Source organism: Peromyscus leucopus, chromosome 7 (assembly GCF_004664715.2).
Source record: "Peromyscus leucopus breed LL Stock chromosome 7, UCI_PerLeu_2.1, whole genome shotgun sequence".
NCBI classification, from domain to species: domain Eukaryota; kingdom Metazoa; phylum Chordata; class Mammalia; order Rodentia; family Cricetidae; genus Peromyscus; species Peromyscus leucopus.
The window spans coordinates 8,589,256-8,606,363 of record NC_051069.1 but is presented as its reverse complement, the minus strand read 5'-3'; the positions used below and the strand labels follow the sequence as shown (position 1 = coordinate 8,606,363).

The 17,108-nt window shown below is 44.7% G+C and overlaps 1 protein-coding gene across 2 annotated transcripts in view; it reads right to left on the bottom strand.

The window, feature by feature from the left end:
* The window catches only part of Map2k1 (mitogen-activated protein kinase kinase 1), a 75,944-nt gene that overhangs the window by 20,324 nt on the left and 38,512 nt on the right, over positions 1-17,108 (bottom strand). For both annotated transcript variants that reach the window (XM_028866880.2, XM_037207411.1), the window contains exons 2-4: positions 14,840-15,050; positions 12,605-12,751; positions 114-191 (exon numbers count right to left, since the gene is read on the bottom strand). In XM_028866880.2, coding sequence (XP_028722713.1) covers positions 114-191; positions 12,605-12,751; positions 14,840-15,050 — 436 coding nt within the window. The remainder of the gene's footprint in view (positions 1-113; positions 192-12,604; positions 12,752-14,839; positions 15,051-17,108) is intronic.

Here is a 17,108-nt window from a genome sequence, read left to right as displayed (position 1 = left end):
CCCAGCTGAAAAACACTGTTTTTGAAATAAATTCCCTTCATTGATTTATCTTCCTCCCTCACTATCTCCTCTTAATTTACTACTTCAGAAGAAAAACTTTACTACATACTCACAGCAATGCTAACTTTTCCTAAAATTTGCTCAGGAATTCTTCCAGCTTTCTTCAGAACTTGATCCAAGGACCCACCATCCTAAGAACAAGAATACAGACCAGTTAATGACAATGTTTCTACGATATCAACGATTAAACTTCAGAAGAATGTGACTACCATATGTAAGACACTTGCTTAACACAGATTAAGACGCAAGCATCCTTCAGTTTGACCCAGTTATCAAAAACTGAGGCAGAGAAACTGCCAGCCGCCACCATGACAAGCCACATGTGAAGACACCAGTAAGCCACAAGCCACATGGCAAGGTATAGATTTGTGGAAATGGATTAATTTAAGCTATAAGAACAGTTAGCAAGAAGCCTGCCATGGCCATACAGTTTGTATGCAATATGAGTCTCTGTGTTTACTTGGTTGGGTCTGAGCGGCTGTGGGACTGGCAGGTGACAGAGATTTGTCCTAACTGTGGGCAAGGCAGGAAAACTAGCTACAAATGGCGCCCAACGTGTTGACAAGAGTTCCCACCTAAAACCTGAGAAAAAAAGATTGTAAAACGGAGCTAAAACAGTTCCTAGTTGTTTCTCTCAAGTTAGCGGCAGCCTGCGTGTTTGAGCTACTATGGCGGGTTTCTGGCGAATGCGCTCAACCTGCAGTATGGCGGGAATGAGGCCTCTGCAAGTGGCACATTAAGCTGCATGGTGGATTTAGCCTTTGCTAGTACAAAACAAAAAGAGGTTTCTGGGCTACACGCTGCTTTGATAAGAAGCACAGACCCACTATTTCTGAGAGTTGATGGCTCCCAGAGCTGGCGTAAAACGTACCACTGCCATGTTGGGAAGCTGAAGTGGGCAGAGCAAGCAGCCACAACGCTGTTTCAGGCTCAGAAGGCTGTAGTTTAAAACAATAGTCTCAAGGTAATATAAAAAATAAGCCACGTAAAGATGGCTACCACACAGAGAACCTGGATTATGTTCTCTTTGATATTCGTAACTGAAGAAAAACATTTGATTGCAAAAGCTGTTTAGTTATGCCAAAATATGTATTTTAAAGGTAACTTAACTTCAAAATTTGGATGTAAAGATTGTTGCTTTGGAAAGGAGGCTCTGCTTTTGTTTCCACAGAAAGCCAGAGGCTATAGATTTGTTCCAGATTAAGATACATCAGGTTTGACCAGCCAAGACCCCCTGAAAGGTCTCTGATGACACCATAACCCAGATGATCCAACATCCAGAATCATTTCAAGGCAACTGGCTCAGATGATACAGCCTCATGGACTACTCCATCCTTAAATTTTCTTTGTCCCCATAAGATACAGCGCCTCCCTCCAGCAGGAAGTAGTAAGAGAAGCTACGCCCAAATTCCCAAATATACCAAGCTGGCTTTGGAGATGTGTAAAAGTTAAAACCTTACTTTTTGAAAAAAAATAGGGGAAGTGCTGTGGGATGGTCTGTATGTCAAATCTGTTGCTTTGATTGGTCAATAAATAAAATACTGATTGGCCAGTGGCCAGGCAGGAGGAAGTATAGGCGGGACAAGGAGGAGAAGAATTCTGGGAAGTGGAAGGCTAAGGCAGAGAAACTGTCAGCCGTCACCATGACAAGCCACATGTGAAGACACTGGTAAGCCACAAGCCACATGGCAAGTTATAGATTTATGGAAATGGATTAATTTAAGCTATAAGAACAGTTAGTAAGAAGCCTGCCACGGCCATACAGTTTGTAAGCAAAAAAAAAAAAAAAAAAAAAAAAAAAAACTGAGGCAGGCTTCAAATAATGATCAAACAAAATCCTGTGGGCTTCTTTAAACAAATGACTAGTACACAGTGGTCATTAAAAAAGTCTTGCTTTGCCCTGACTCACAGCATAGGATAGTATCAACTGTGCAGGCTCTATAGCCAGAAGTTTAAACACTAACTGCCGCTCACTATCTACTGCTGTGAATAATTAGAAGACTACTATTACAGTCACGGGCTGCAATAAAGATTAAACAAACTAAGACAAATGAAGCACTCAGAATATCTGGCATAGAGTAAGAACTTGATACGTGAGTTAGCTGTTTGGGGTCAGCACCATGGCTCACTGGGTAGAAGTGCTAGCCACATAACCCTGACAACCTGAGTGCCCAGAATCCACGGTGGAAAGAGAAAAATAATTCACAAAAGCTGGTCTTTGTCCTCCACGTGTGCTGTAGCACACAAACACATACACACATACACACATACATACATTTAAATTTTCAAATTTAAATGCAGTCTTGGGAGAGATGGCTCAGCAGTTCAGAGCCCCTGTTCCTGCAGAGGACCCTGGTTCAGCTCTCAGAACCCACATAGCAGCTCACAGCCATCTTTAATTCCAGTTCCAAGGGATTCAATGTCCTCTTCTGACCTCCAAAGGTACCAGGCACGCATGTGATGCATACATATATATATACAGGCAAGCACTCGTACACATAAAATAAAAATAAACTCCCTCCAAGCCCAGAAGAGAGCACTGGATCTCTTGGAAATGGGAGTTAGGAGTGGCTTAAGCCACCATTTGAGTTCTGGGAACCAAACCTGGTTTAGAGCACTTACAATAACAGTAAATGCTCTAAGTGGCTGAGCACTATCTCCAGCCACCAGTGTTAGCCCTGAGCACTATCATTTCAGTTGACTGACATCTGGTATTCTCCTAACAAACCAATCATCAAAAATCAAAAGAAAAATGTCATAGGAGGCAATCATTCATTCTATAAATCCTACAAAGTGTCATGACTATGTGATAAATATAAAGGGGTAGAGATATGAAAAGAGCTAGCTCTTATCCTCAAAATTTTTAAGTAATAAATCCAGAACAGTATAAGACAAATACTTTAGACACACTGAAGAAGGGAGAAGCAATTCTGACTCAATGAAGAAGACAATATTACCACTGAAATCATACTCAGGAGTCAGGTCTGTACCAAGCAAAGGAAGGAGCAAGGAAAGAAATGAATAGGATATTTCAGCAAGATTGAAAGCCAAGACACTCAACAGTTTCACACTCCTGAGATGCTATGCAGTTCATTTCATTCTGAGTCCACGAAGAGACACAGGGACAGACAGGGCTAGAAATGGCCAGCTGTGGTCAAGGCCCCACCTAGAAAATTTCTCAGTGAGTAAGAGTGTTCGCTATGCAAGCATGAGGATCTGAGTTCAAATCCCCAGCATGCATATAAAAGCTAGGCCTGGCCATGTGCACACCTGTAACTCAGCACTGTGCAGGGAAGAGACAGGAAGATCCCTGGGGCTTGCTGGTTGCCAGCCTAGCTCCTGGTTCACAGTCAGACCCTGTCTCAAGGGAATAAGATGAAAAGTAATATAGCAGAAATGTGCAAGTGTGTGTGTGTGTGTGTGTGTGTGTGTGTGTGTGTGTGTCTTAAGATCTGACTTGATGGAGGCAGAAATAAAGGAATCCACATCTAGTGTTTTAAGAACCACAGCAGCTGGGAGTGGAGGTTAAGAGGAAAGATGTAGAGTGCAAGAGGTCCTTGTGCACACAGATAAGCACCAAAAAAGCTAGGAAAGTTAAACATGCAGACTCGTCTCTTCCAAGGAAGGAGATGGTTACTTGTCTTCATCCTGGAATGCTTGGAAAGGATATAGTTTACAACCTGGTGATCCTTTGCTATCTGTATAACCAGGCTTCACCTGTATCCCCCAGAATTTATGTTTTGTTTAACCCTGATCCTTTCCCCCTAAATTAAGCATTGCTTCTAAGTCCATTAGAGCTATCTTCATGAAAGATGTCACCTGTCCTTTACAACAGCCTCAGTGATTTTTGTATTAGGGTCATGCCAATCTTGACTTCCACAAGCATTATGTTTACCTCAGTCATTCTCCCTAGACCCTAAATTGTGAGCACTATTTCAGAGTCAACAGTACCCATCTTTATGGAAGAAGCCCTATGTACTTTGTTTCAATGTAAACATGCCTTAAGCTTTGTTGTACACACAGGACTGTTTAATTATCATTAGAACACTTTTTTCCAAAATTGTGCTATGCTTAAATATGGCTTAAGAAAAAAAAAGCCAAAAAAAAAAACAAAAAAAAAACAACAACAACAACAAAACCACAATACCACCAACAACAAAAAACCCTAGGGTCAGACTCTAGAAGTTTGTACTAGTGATGGCTACCTAGGCTAAGCTGAACTGAGTTTCATTATTGTCTCTTCAGAGATGGTTTTCTGATGGCAGTAAAGCCTTCAGGGACTAGCACACTCTAGCACATTCCACCCCACTACACCCCCACCGGGATAATTCTCCAGGGGGAGACTGAGAAAGAGGATCCCAAGATTTAGGAAAGCCTGGGCTACATAACCTAGTAAGACCCCGTCTCCAGAAAGAATAAAACAGAGGGACCTCTTTCCTTGAAGAGATAACACATCCGTCACTGGAAGCAATTCTCAGACACAGTGGCTAAGGGAAGAGCTAGAAACAATGATCTTGAAGCTGAGCCTTGAAGAAGAGTGAGACTCTGGATATACATTCAAAGTTCGCACAAACATCCGGTCTCCAAAATTGTGTCTCTATGATGCAGCCAGTGACAATGAGACAAGGGAACCATATATAACACGGCAAACAGAGGAAAACAGAGCCCACCTTATCAAAGTTAAAAAGGGTTGTGTATTCTAACAAAGCAAAGTCAAAATGTTAAGTAGGCCTGTTCCCTTCTGTCTAAGCAGTAAGATTATCAGAGTTTTTTCCTTGCCCTTTCTACTATTTATAGATTTTTCTACAAATACTGAATGTTTTACTTTTTAAATTACTAATGTATTAAAGTAGAGAAATAAATCTACTAAATAAATTAAAATATGCCAAACATCCATTTTGTACAAAGGTACCAGTAGGCAGACATCAAGCAACTGCCTTTCTAAACAAGACTCATTCAAGAATTCAGACCTGGGGCTAGGAAAGTCAGCTCAGGGGCAATAGCACTGCTTGTTCTTCCCACAGGACCCAAGTTCGGTTCCCAGCACCCATGTCAAGCAGCTTACAACTGTTTCTAAATCTAGCTCCAGTGGATCCAACACCCTCTTCTGCTCTTCTGTCCTACGGAGGCATCCACCCACCCAGAGCACACATTCACATACACATAAAATAAAAATAGATCTTTAAAAAAAAAAAAAAAATACAGACTTCCCAAAACAAATTATCTGAATCAATACTAAAAACCAAATTATCAATTTTAAAATCCTATGCTCACAAGAAGGATGGTTTGAACCAATTTCTATTACTGTCAACTCTAGATGACTAACGCTAAAGGAAACAGAAGAAAAAAAAATGGTTCAGTACGGGCTGAAGAGAGGGCTCAGTGGTAAAGTGCTTACTGCTCAATCATGAGGACCTGAGTTCAATCCCAGTGCCCTTACAAAAGCCAGGCTGGTGGTACACACTCATAACCTCAGAGCCGGTGGGGGACAGGAGACGGAGGGAGACAGGCAAACCCCTGGGAATTTGCTGGCCAGCCACTCTAGATGAAATGATGATCGAGAGATCCTGTCTCTAAACAGTAAGGTGAAGAGTGACTAAAGAAATTCAGGCCTTTAATCCCAGCACTTGGGAGGCAGAGGCAGGCGGATCTCTCTGAGTTCAAGGCCAGCATGGGCTACAGAGTGAGTTCCAGGAAAGGTGCAAAGCTACACAGAGAAACCCTGTCTCGAAAAACGAAAGAGAGAGAGAGAGGAGAGAGAGAGAGAGAAGAGAGAGAGAGAGAGAGAGAGAGAGAAAGAAGAGAAGAAAGAAAGAAAGAAAGAAAGAAAGAAAGAAAGAAAGAAAGAAAGAAAGAAGAAAGAAAGAAAGAAAGAAAAGGTGATGATGATACTCACTGTCAACCTCTCATCTCCAAACATGCAAACAAAAGTGATGGCACCTCAAGAGTGTGTACGTGCACAAATACATACACACACACACAAACACACAGAGAGGTGCCTGCAAATATAACTGTGTAGACAGTCAAATGCAGGACAGTTTTACATAGCACAGGAACATCCCTCAGTATAAATGACTTCTGATCACAATGAATGCCCTAGCACAATTGCATGTTAGTGGGGTGAGTCAACCAGAAGAGTAGAGCATTCTGAAACTCAACCTAGAACTTCAATACAGCAGAGAGCCTCCAGGGAATGGAAGCACAGAGTCAAGGAGAGAACCCCTTTACACATACACTTCCTTTCCAAGACCTCTACCAAGGCTGTGACCATGCTAACAAGCTCATGCCATCAAATGGATCCTGAGATTCTGGTTGCCTTCAGTGCAACAGTATCCTTCTGGACAAATCAGGACAATACCAAATCCCAGGAACACCCCTTCCCCAAGTCAGCGGCTCCTACAAACACCGCGGCAACTCTGTATCCTTCACCAAAGGGAAAAACACAGAAAGCTGACAAGCTACTTCTAATTTGCCTCTAACTGGATATAGTTTCAGCTCCTTAGTTTGAATGGCTTTGCCTAATCAAGAAATGATCATCAAAAGCAAGGTAACAAAGCTGCTCTGTGAAACTGGATTCAAATGGGGTAGAAAACTAACGTGGTGGTTCTCATGTTTCTTCACCGTTCTGGCAATGAATGGCACTACCTTTAAATGACCCTAACCACAGCAGAGGATAGCAGGCAGTCCAGCTAACTAATGCATATGACCTTCCCAGGGGGTGGTAAGGGAAGTATTTCCAGTTCACCATGGGTTCAAGAAGAGATGCAGGGTTGATCAGACTGGATTAGAAATGACCAGCTGTGGCCAAGTTCCCATCTAGAAAATCAACACTTGATGGAGGCCGAAGTTAAGGAATCTGCTCCTGCTGTTCTAAGATGAGAACATCAGCTGAGAGAGAGAAGGGAGAAGGGGAGAAAGGGGAGAGAGAGAGAACTTTGTATACAGGAGACACACACACACACACACACACACACACACACACACACACACACACACACACACGAGAAGAAAGCTATTAAAAAGAAGGCACACTGGCTCCTTCCCTTTACCCTCCAGGGTGACAAGCAGACAAGCAGCGCTAGAGGGAGAACAATGGGCTCACCAGACAAGCTAATCAGGATCACCCAGCCTCCAGCCTCCTGCAACCAACCCTGCAGCACTCTGGTTCTGCGTCTTCACTGTTGCCAAGAGCTTGTGATCACCGACTTCCACTGCTGACATGCTGCTTATTTTTAGAAGCCAATTATTAACTAAGTCAATGGTACTTCTGTGATGGTTTTCTATAGAGAGACAAATGCTTTATGAAAATAATAGCTTAAAAGCTTTTTTTTTTTTACTCCTGCCTCAGAACCATCAACTCCAACTCCCTGCTCCCCGGTTGCTCAGCTACCAACTGAGCAGAAATCCTCCTCTCTGTAGGCAAGAGCGTTCTGTTCTGGTAAGGGAGCATCCTATTCCCTTGGCTCTCAAAATTCAGACTTATTTCTAATGGAGGTGAGTCCTTGACTGAATGCTTCAGAAAACAGACAGTGCATGCTGATGACACAAACTGACTGTAGTGATACTGTGTCCCCCAATATATTGTGCACCCTAATAAACTTATCTGGAGTCAGAGAATAAAACAGCCACTAGACAGACATAGAGGCCAGAAAATGGTGGCACACACACCTTTAATCCTATCACTTGGGAGGGAGAGATCCATCCGGATCTCTGAGTTCAAGGCCACACTGGAAACAGCCAGGCATGGTGACATGAACGTTTAATCCCAGGAAGTGATGGCAGGAAGCAGAAAGGTATATAAGGTGTGAGGACCAGGAACTAGAGCCTTGTTAAGCTTTTAGGCTTTTAGCAGCAGTTCAGCTGAGATCCATTTGGATGAGGACTCGGAAGCTTCCAGTTTGAGGAAAAAGAATCGGCTGAGAAGTTGGCAAGGTGAGGTTAGCTGTGGCTTATTCTATCTCTCTGATCTTTCAGCATTTATCCCAATAGCTGGCACTGAGTTTTTTATTAATAAGATCTTTTAAGATTCGTGTTACAACTGACTTTAAAATGCATCTCAAAAAGCATTTGAGCAGTGGATATAATGGACAATGGTTAGGGAAGCAAATATGTGGCAAAAATGCTAGCGGCAGAATTGAGGTGGTGGTTACTGTAAAGTCCTTCAGCTCTCTCTGTGCTTGGAAATTTTCCTAATCACCTGTTGGAAATACATGTTAATGACACAGAATGTCAGACTGTTACAGTGGGGATCAAAACCCTTTAGAAGCTAGGATGTGAGCACAGAGCAGAGTTCTTCACATGATCCCACCTTGGAGGCAAGTGGCAGCCAGCAGCTAGTTTTTACAGTAAGGGGCTCTGATGCAGGAGGACATGACAGAGACCAAGGAAGGGTGACAAGGGTCCAGAGCTGGCTCTTGTGCCTCATGGACTTCCAGCAATAGCTGCTTGCTACAGAGTGCTGTCTAGACCCTCAGGCTGCTCTGAGTTCTCTTCTGGTATAAAAACACTGCTCCAGGGCTAGAGGTATAGCTCAGGGGTACAGCCCTGCCACCTGCATGGGCCAAGCCATGGATTCTATCCACTGCACCACAAGGAGAAAAAAACTAACAATAAAATGGAAGAAAGAAAAGGTACTGTTCTTTCTTACAATGACTGAAGGTCGTGTTGCTGCTTCCAAGGTTTAACTCTCTCCCTCCAAGCCCCAGTCCTGACCAGGGCCCTTCAGGTCATCATCGATGTTTGAGGCCTAACCTTAGCCCCTGAAGTGCAACCACGCTCACCCACAAACAGCCTCTTGGCTCCCACATTAGAGGGAGACGTTTGAGTACAGGGACCTCTCAGGGAACTAGAACTTCAGAGGCTTCAGCAGAACGGGCTGGTACTCAGCAGCTCGGACAGCTAAACTGAGAACATGTAGGACACAGCCCCCAGCCTGTGCATAGCTCTAGCACCCCAGTCCTCAGGGCAACTCATGTGACACCTTGCATATAACAAGCACTAAAAATAAGTGTTTGTAAAGCTAGACCTGTGTTGATTCAAGTATATCGTGACTGTCTACAAGTGCTCAAAACCATGGAAACACAGGATGTAAGCTCAGAGCAGGGCCCCTAAAGAGGAGCTCATCCAATCATTTCTCTGCGGAGAAGCAGAATCCCACAAGCATAGCCCTGCACAGAGAGAGGACAGTCTGAAACCAAAGGAAGCAGATCTGCTTAGACTCTGGCACTCATTGTCTTTGTGAGTTAAGCCCATTACAAACCTCCCAGGGCCTTCCTCTCTCAACCTGCCAGCTGAGGGAGTTGACAATCCATCTTACAAGATGGGGGCGACAAGATTAATAACTTACATAATGTGAAAAGGACTTAGCAAGTAACAAAAGAGTTGAAAGTTACTTGCTATTATAACTGGTCATGCCACCACCCACCTTCCATTACTTTAGCTAGACCTAAGTGGACAGAAGGCTACTCTGGCCGTTCCTGTTTCTGGCTTATCAGTACCACCCAACTTCTCCTCTTCCCTTTTTCCCTTTCTAGTTGTTAAGACATCTTAGGCTGTTTAGACATCTGTCTGCACCGAAACTCTTTTTGGGCTAGAACAAAAAAAAAAAAGATCATCAACACAAGAGTATCAGAAATCCAAAAGTGTCAGGCACAGTGACACACACCTGTCATCCCAGCAAGCAAGAGGCAGAGGCAGGAGAAACATTGCAAGTTCAAAGGCAGCCTGACCCACATAGTAAGTTACAAGCTACCCAGGGTTACACACAGAGACTCCCCCCTTTTTTTAAAAAAAAGGAAGGAGGAGGATGAAAAGTAGTAGTAATAATTCTGCCAGGCTTGGTTGTGCAGCCTTTAATTACAGCAGTCAGAAGGCAGAGGCAGATAGGTCTCTGAATTCAAAGCCAGCCTGGTTTACCTAACTTCCAAGCCAGTCAGGGCTGTGTAATGAGACCTGTCTGAAAAGTCCTTGGCAGCCAAGCCTAAATGGGAATCCACACCCCAGGAAAGGAGCTACAGCCAACCCAGAAAGAGTTCCCATGCTTCCCACAGACATTGCTGCACTCTAGTTGAGCAAAAGGGAACAAGAGCCTTCTCTATAACCTTGAGACATGCAGAAGTCAGTTCCAGGACCGAGTTCCACACAGCACCCACAAATGTTGGCAGATGGTAACAGTATATGTGGCCCTTCTTGATCATAAAAGCAGAGATATTCAAAATGAGAGAGAGAGAGAGAGAGAGAGAGAGAGAGAGAGAGAGAGAGAGAGAGAATGAATGAGAATGAATGAGAATTAGGGTGGGGGTGACCATCAACAAAGACTCTCAGGTGGAGAAGTTGAGGGTCATTCAGACCAGACACCATTCTGAAAGTCAGTCTAGGTCTAAAGCTCAGGAGGGACACGGAACGGGAGCCAATAGCCACCGTGCCAGGCTGAAATCACAAGAGTTTGTAGACTCCCCTGTCTAAACTGCCAGCCACATGGAAAAAGCAGGAGCTAGCACTTGCAAAAATGCATACCCTGAATTGGAGGGCATACTGACAGACTGACACCTGTCATTCTAACCCACACAACAGCAAAACAGATAGAATCATGGCCACTTTACAAACGGGGAAACCGAGAGTCAACGAGATCAGGAAGTCTACCCAAGGTCACAGTGAAATGTGTGCTAGCTCGTTTATGTCAAGTTGACACAAGCTAGTCTTTTAGAAGAGGGAACCTTAACTGAGAAAACACCTCCCTCTACCAGACTGGCCTGTGGGCAAGCCTGCGGTACCTTTTCTTGAATGATGATTGATGTGGGAGGTCCCAGCTTATAGTGGGCAGTGCCACCCCTAGGCTGGCGGTCCTAGCTGCCACAAGAAGGCAGCTGAAGCTGAAGAAGCCATTAGGTACAAGCCAGTACACAGCACCTACCCATGGCCTCTGCATCAGTTCCTACCCTGACTTCTCTCAATAATGGAGCGTGACCTGGGAGTTGAAACTTGAAATAAACTCTTTCACCCCAAGTTGCTTTTGGTCACGGCATTCTATTACAGCAGTAGAGGCCTAACTAAGACAGTGTTAAGTAAACACAGACTTACTGAGTACCTGCCCTCTACCAGGGTGTCAGGAATATTCTGAACTGTGAAGACAGTGGCAGGGCTGGGATATAGCTCAAGAGTAAAGCACTTACCTCCTAAGTATGAGGCCCTGGGTTTAATCCCCAGCACACTAAAGAGGAGGGCACGACACAGCGGCAAACACGACAAGATCATTATTTATGTTTATGTAAGGAAAAAGATACAAATAAACAACCGATTCCCAAAGTCCCCAGGCCATTCCCTCAGCTACAGAGCCAGTGATCCTAGGCTTAAAGGACAGAAAAGCCCCGTGCCCTGTCTCTATCCAGTGGAGTCAACCAAGTACAAGCACTGGGGCCAAGCTGAAGAGGACTTACTGACTGCATGGCCTAAGTGCAAAGTCAGAGATCAAGTGTCTCTGTGCTTTAATTTCCTCGGTAGGTGAGATCAAAATCGGGCTGTGGGGCTGGTGAGATGGCTCAGTGGGTAAAGGCGCTTCCTCAAAACTCACAACCTGCCGCGGTGGTGGCGCATGCCTTTAATCCCAGCACTCGGGAGGCAGAGCCAGGAGGATCTCTGTGAGTTCGAGGCCAGCCTGGTCTCCAAAGCGAGTTCCAGGAAAGGCGCAAAGCTACACAGAGAAACCCTGTCTCGAAAAAAAAAAAAAAGAAAAAAAAAAAAAAAAAAAAAAACTCACAACCTGAGTTCGATTCCCAGGACCGATGGTGGAAGGAAAGAACCAACTCCACAGTTAACCTCCACACCTATGCCATGGGACTTGTGCGCGCACACACACACACACACACACACACACACACACACACACACACACTCAATAAATGTATTGTGTCTTTTTAAAGATAATCATGAGAATGCAATAAAATACGGATTTGCTTAGGATGGCACTTCATGTACGCCCAGTAAGCATGAACATTTTTATGTTGTTATCATGCTCAGTGGGAAGAAAAGGAAGGGACTTCAGATTAGCTCCCACACATGTGATTGGCCCATTAACACCCTCTGACTTGACTTTGCCTTTCACTAGTATGGGAGACTATTGCTCTCTTCACCAAAAAAAAAAAAATAAAAAAATCCCCGCAGGTTGCCCTTAAAGTCCATTATAAACCTTCTGAAGGCAGAGACTTCTAATAACCCTGTCTTCATATTCATTCCCCCAGAACCTTGTAAATAGCACACAGCACTGTACACATAGTGGGCTTGAAGTGCATTAATCGGATTTGGACATCAAAATTTTATGGTCATCAAAATAGGAGAAAACTAGGAAATTAACTCTAGAAAAGCCCACCAGGAATTCCCGGCATCTAATACTTCTCTTTGAAGAGAAGAGGGTACCCAGAAAACAGGGCTGTCATCCTGTGACTATACCAGAGAGCCAGGAAAGAGCTGGTCACCATCCAGGCCAACAACGAGGCCAGAGCCAGCCCATTCCCAGCCAGTGCCGCCAGGCAGACGGACGGCTGCATACCATGTGCTCCATGCAGATGCTGATCTCGCCGTCGCTGTAGAAGGCCCCGTAGAAGCCCACGATGTATGGGGAGTTGCACTCGTGCAGCACCTGCAGCTCCCGGATGATCTGGTTCCGGATTGCAGGTTTGATCTCCAGGTGAATTAGCTGGGGGAGAAGTGAGGGGAAAGCTTTTAGGAAGGGGGGTAAAGCAGAAAGCCTTTCTTCAGTTATTTCCGTTCCTGAAGGGAAGACAAGAAGCAGCTTTTGGGTTTTATTTTTTAAGCTGCTGATGACCAAACAGAGCCTGGCATGTGCTATATAAGTACTCTACACTAAACTATAGTCCAACACTCTAGTTCACTTTATTATTTTGAGGAAAGATCTCACTATACTGCCCAGATTGGCCTTAAACTCACTTTGTAGCTGAGGCAGAGGACTCACAATCTTCCCACCTCAGTCTTTCAAACACCTATTATAGGCATGAACCACTACACTTAGAAAAATAAGCAATTGAAAAAGTTATTATTCTCATTAATTTATCTGTGTGCGTGCGTGTGCGCGCACTTGCGCAAGCAAGCATGTGTGTAAATATAGGCACCCTCATGCAATGGTGAACATGTGGAGGTCAGAAGACAACCCCAGATGTCTGTCCTTACCTTCTACCCATTTGAGACAGTCTCTTTGTTTTGTTTTTACTTGTTGTTTTTTATATTTATGTGTATGCATATATGTCTGAGTATATGTATGTGCACCATGTGTCTGCAAGATCCCCTGGAACTGGAGTTACAATGGTTTTAAGTAGCCATGTAGGTGCTGGAACCAAACCCAGGTCCTCTGCAAGAGCAGTAACTGCTGTTAACCACTGAGCCAGCTCTCCAGCCCCTGGTCTTTGCTTTCCTGCTGCATATGCCAGGCTAGCTGGGCCACAAATTCCTATCACATTATAGAAACACTGAGATCACAGATCCTCACACTACAAATTGAGCTGTTATGTGGGGTCTGGTGATTTGAACTTAAGTACTCGCGTTTGTATAGCAAGCACTTTTACCCTCTAAGCCATCTTCCCATCCCCAAACAGGCCGTTTTTAAAACCAAGCTCCTATTAATTCAGGGCTGAATATCAATGCATAGGCAGGTGTTAGCACCTGAGCTGTAACCAGCAATCAGTTATGGTTCCAGTCTAGGCTCCAAAAATGGTGATCAGGGAACTCACCCATCTTAAGAATAAAGCTATGTGTAAAACAGGAGCTGCAAAACGAGGAGCTAAGAGACAGGGAAATGTGGCCTTCAGGACATGGTTCATAGTTGTGCTGTGGTGTATAAAGGCATGCGGAATAGAGGTAGGGTAACCTTAGTCACCCAAGAGATCCCTCCTTGACTTCAGGAAGGATTGATTTAGCCAAACTCTCAGCTGTTCCCTAATATGCTTCAACACTGTCCCTTGTTCCAACCGGGAGACAAGTGACAGTTCTTAGTTACTGTACTAAGCAGCTTACAATGTGACAGATACATTTAATGTTATTTAATAAGGTCGAGCCATAGACAATAATGACAATTGAGGAGTTGGAACACTGACAGGAGATAAACAAGAGATGGCTCCCAAAGATGGGTGCTGTTGGAAATGCTAGAAGGAACAGCACAATACAAACACAGGGGAAGAATGAACACAGTGAGCTGAAAAACATGGAAAAACATGGCCTCTCTATGCGGGGCAACTGTGTTCAAAGAGACAACTAATGGTGGACAGGAAAGGGAATCATCGGCTCAAGACTGAAGCCATGGAACTCAGCCTTGGCCTGAGCACCAATCACTAAGGCTAGGTATAAAAAAGCAGCCCCACCAAGGTGGTGGCGCACACTTTAATCCCAGCACTTGGGCAGAGCCAGACGGATCTCTGTGAGTTCAAGGCCAGCCTGGTCTACAGAGGGAGAGCCAGGACAGGCACCAAAACTACACAGAGAAACCCTGTTTGGGGTGGGGGTGGGGGTGGGAGCAGCCCCTTTTGCACTTGACAAGTATATCTGGTGTCCTTCCCATAGCACACAAGAAGCAAAAGAAGAATCAATCACTGTTATTCCCCAATCTAGGGATGGTGATTATCACATTAGCAGACCTTAGTATTTCCCAGTCTGACAGACAGCAAGTTCAAAATCAAACTGAACAAAAAAGTACTAAGTAGAAACCTGCTTCCTTCCACCCATTCACAGGCTCCCAATTGCTAATCCAATTAGCTGTTTACCCACACAAACTCACCTTCCTGGCCATAACTAGGCCAGACGGCTTATGGGAGACCTTGAACACCACTCCACCATTGCCGGCCCCCAGCTCACTGATCTTCTCAAAGTCGTCATCCTTCAGTTCTCCCACCTTCTGCTTCTGGGTCAGAAAGGCCTCAAGGCGCTTCCGCTGCTGCTCATCGAGCTCCAGCTCCTCCAGCTTCTTCTGCAAGGCCTCCAGGTTGGTCCTGCCCAAAGGAGGACCCAGGTCAGCACAGACCAGCACAACACAGAGAGACACTCTGCCCTGCACTCCTCCACCTCTTGGGGCGAGCCCACAGGGAAGCCAGGGAAGGTGTAAATGGCGAGGGTTCCCCTCCCCAGGGCTCTGCCTCATTTTAATCATCCCAAGGGCTTCACCACCAACCCTCCTTTACTTCTCACGACTGCAGCTTCCTCGTTTAAGAAATGAGGGCCTGGACTTCTCTCAATACACTAAAGGTCCTTAAGAGGAGCCAAGGAATCCACTAAAAGTGAGAAGGAGCCACTGCTTTGAATTCCAGTTTAAAAAGCCTCACTAAAGCTCTTGATGGTAGCAAAGAAGCAATACTGCCATTTAGCTAAGTTCCTTATTTTTCATGGTCACCAGGGGGTTATGTCACGCCAGTGGCCTGACTTGCTCTTAGGGAACCTGCAGAGACAAATGTTTACCTCAAGACTAAGCCAGACTTAGAAGGAGTAGGTGAAAAGGTACAGCTGATTGGAAGTCACAGGGTGCCTTTGATTTTTCAGTCTCCTCATGCTATATCCAAGATCTCTTTGTCCACAGCATCGTTCATTTCCTATTCTATGACTTAATTGTCAACTGTCAGTTTATCTGTGGCTTGTATTCTCATGCTAGAGTATAGCCTTGATAAGGATTAGTGATTATGCTAGGTTTGTTGCTGTTGTTTAACCATCAGTAAACACTTAGAGCAATTTGTGTCAAGACTAGATCCATATTACATATCATTAAAATAAACAAATAAATCATCCAAAAAAAAAAAAAAAAGCCTCACTAGTGGCTGAAGAGATAGTTCCACAGTTAAGAGCACTTGCTGCTCTTCTAGAGGACAGGATTCAGTTCCCAGCACTCATGTCAGGCTGCTTACAACCACCTGTCACTCCAGCCCAAAGGGTCCAATGCCTTTGGATCTACACTCATGTACACATACCCAAACACAGACACACAGAAATACTCAGTTTTTAAAAAGCATCACTAAGCCGGGCGGTGGTGGTGGTGGTGGTGGTGGTGGTGGTGGTGGTGGTGGTGGTGGTGGTGCATGCCTTTAATCCCAGCACGGGGGAGGGAGGGGGGACTCAGATCTCTATGAGTTAGAGGCCAGCTTGGTCTACAGAGCAAGTTCCAGGCCAGCCAAGGCTACATAGAGAAACTCTGTCTCAAAAAGGAAGGAAGGAAGGAAGGGAGGGAGGAAGGAAGGAGGAAGGAAGGAAGGAAGGAAGGAAGGAAGGAAGGAAGGAAGGAAGGAAGGATACACTTACAGATGTTACTTTTATATAGCACACGGTCTACATTCCTTGACTCATTCTCCATGTACCATGTCCATGAGTACAGTTATGCAGAAGGTACAGGACACCTGTGGAGGTGCTGGGTCTCACACTCCACCTTGTTTAAGACACGGTCTCTTGTTCTAGCTGCACAAGACAGGCTGGCCGGCCCACAAGCTCCCACCTCCCATCTCACTGCAGAAGCACTGGGATCACAGACACAAGTAAAGAATCCAGCTTTCTGTAGGTCCTGGGAGTCCAAACTCAGTCCTCGAGCGTATTGGTAAATACTGTTCCCCACTGAGCCATCTACTCTGTCCCTCACTCATTCTTTAAAGCAAGGTAAGGCCCTCGGAGTATACACATCCATATATAAATATGGAAGAGTGTACAGTTTAGACCATGGCACTCTCTAGGGAGAGGATCCATATATCACCTTTTTATAAATAACAGAATAAGAAACGCCATCTATGATTTCCAAATCCTGATTCTGTGAGAGAAAGTAAAAATGGAGACTCACGAAGAACAAGTCCAGTCTACAATTCCAGAACTTTCTCCTTCCCCCAGTCTTACTGCTCATCTAACTTGACAGCAATTTGGCCTTACTGAGTGTTTTATCAGCTTTTACCTAGTCTTTAAAGACAGACCAACAGAAAAGCACTTTGCAGCTGCACTTCATCAGTCCATCTAATGTAAACAACTGAGCTACCACACCACCAACTGCATACATGGGCTTGGGAACCAGCTATTGCAGAAAT